This window comes from Cariama cristata, unplaced genomic scaffold, assembly GCF_000690535.1.
Source record: "Cariama cristata isolate BGI_N322 unplaced genomic scaffold, ASM69053v1 scaffold23113, whole genome shotgun sequence".
Lineage (NCBI taxonomy): Eukaryota > Metazoa > Chordata > Aves > Cariamiformes > Cariamidae > Cariama > Cariama cristata.
In genome coordinates, this window is record NW_009610473.1 from 741 (window position 1) to 1597 (window position 857).

Below are 857 nucleotides of genomic sequence, written 5' to 3' on the forward strand. Positions count from 1 at the left end.
GTACGCATTCACCATGCTGGGATCTGGGGCAGAGAGGGCAGAGATTGAAGCAACCACCTTGCGCTCAGCCTCCATCCACGTGGGATCAGCTGGCTGACATACCTGTCCCAGTGACAGGCATTGCGGTGTACGGCCCTGTTCCCCCTTGTGCTGCCTGGTTCATGTATACGCTGTGCATGGGAGAGCCCTCCACGGAGCCAGCAGGGCTGAAGGTGCCAGGGAAGCTGGTGGGCCCCGAAGGCTGGTAGATCACCCCACTGGCTGCGGGCATGGCCTGGAGCTGTTGAGCGAAAAAAAGCAAGCTGTAGGCCATGTCCCCTGGGACCTGGCAGGAGGGGCTCTGGCCCAGCAGCCGTACTTGGGCGTAAGGCAGCGAGAAGGCTGGCATCTGTGCTCTCATCTGGATGGTCTGCTTCTGCTGTTCCAAGCGCATCTGCCTCTCCTTCTCCTGCTCCTGCAGTCGCTGGATGGCCAATTGACGCTGCATCTCCAGGTACTCCTGTGGGAAAAAAGGCGTGACAGCTAGAAGCCAGGACACCGCAGCATCCTCTCCTGCCAGGGCAGCCACCAGCCCTGGGCTGACACAGCCCCAAATACCCTGGAAATGCTTCCCTGCCTCACCTGCTTCTTCTGCCTCATGATCTCCAGCTTCTGGGCCAACTGGATCTGGCGCTGGCGCTCTGCTTCCTCCGCTGCACGGCGCAGCTTCTCCCGATGCTCCTCCCGCAGCGCGTTCAGAGCCCCACGTGCATCCCGGATCTGGGCCAGTTTGTCCTGCAGGCCTTCGTAGTACACTGGGGAGGGAAGAGACAGCCTCAGGGACCCCCGTGGGGCAGAGCACTCAGACCACCCCTGCA

At 61.7% G+C, this 857-nt stretch overlaps 1 protein-coding gene across 1 annotated transcript in view; it reads right to left on the reverse strand.

The window, feature by feature from the left end:
* Positions 1-857, reverse strand: part of HGS (hepatocyte growth factor-regulated tyrosine kinase substrate) — a gene marked incomplete at both ends in the record, with an annotated part of 8739 nt that overhangs the window by 503 nt on the left and 7379 nt on the right. The window contains 4 exon segments of the mRNA XM_009697902.1: positions 2-23; positions 103-280; positions 359-499; positions 622-794. Of these exon segments, the coding sequence (XP_009696204.1) occupies positions 2-23; positions 103-280; positions 359-499; positions 622-794 (514 nt within the window).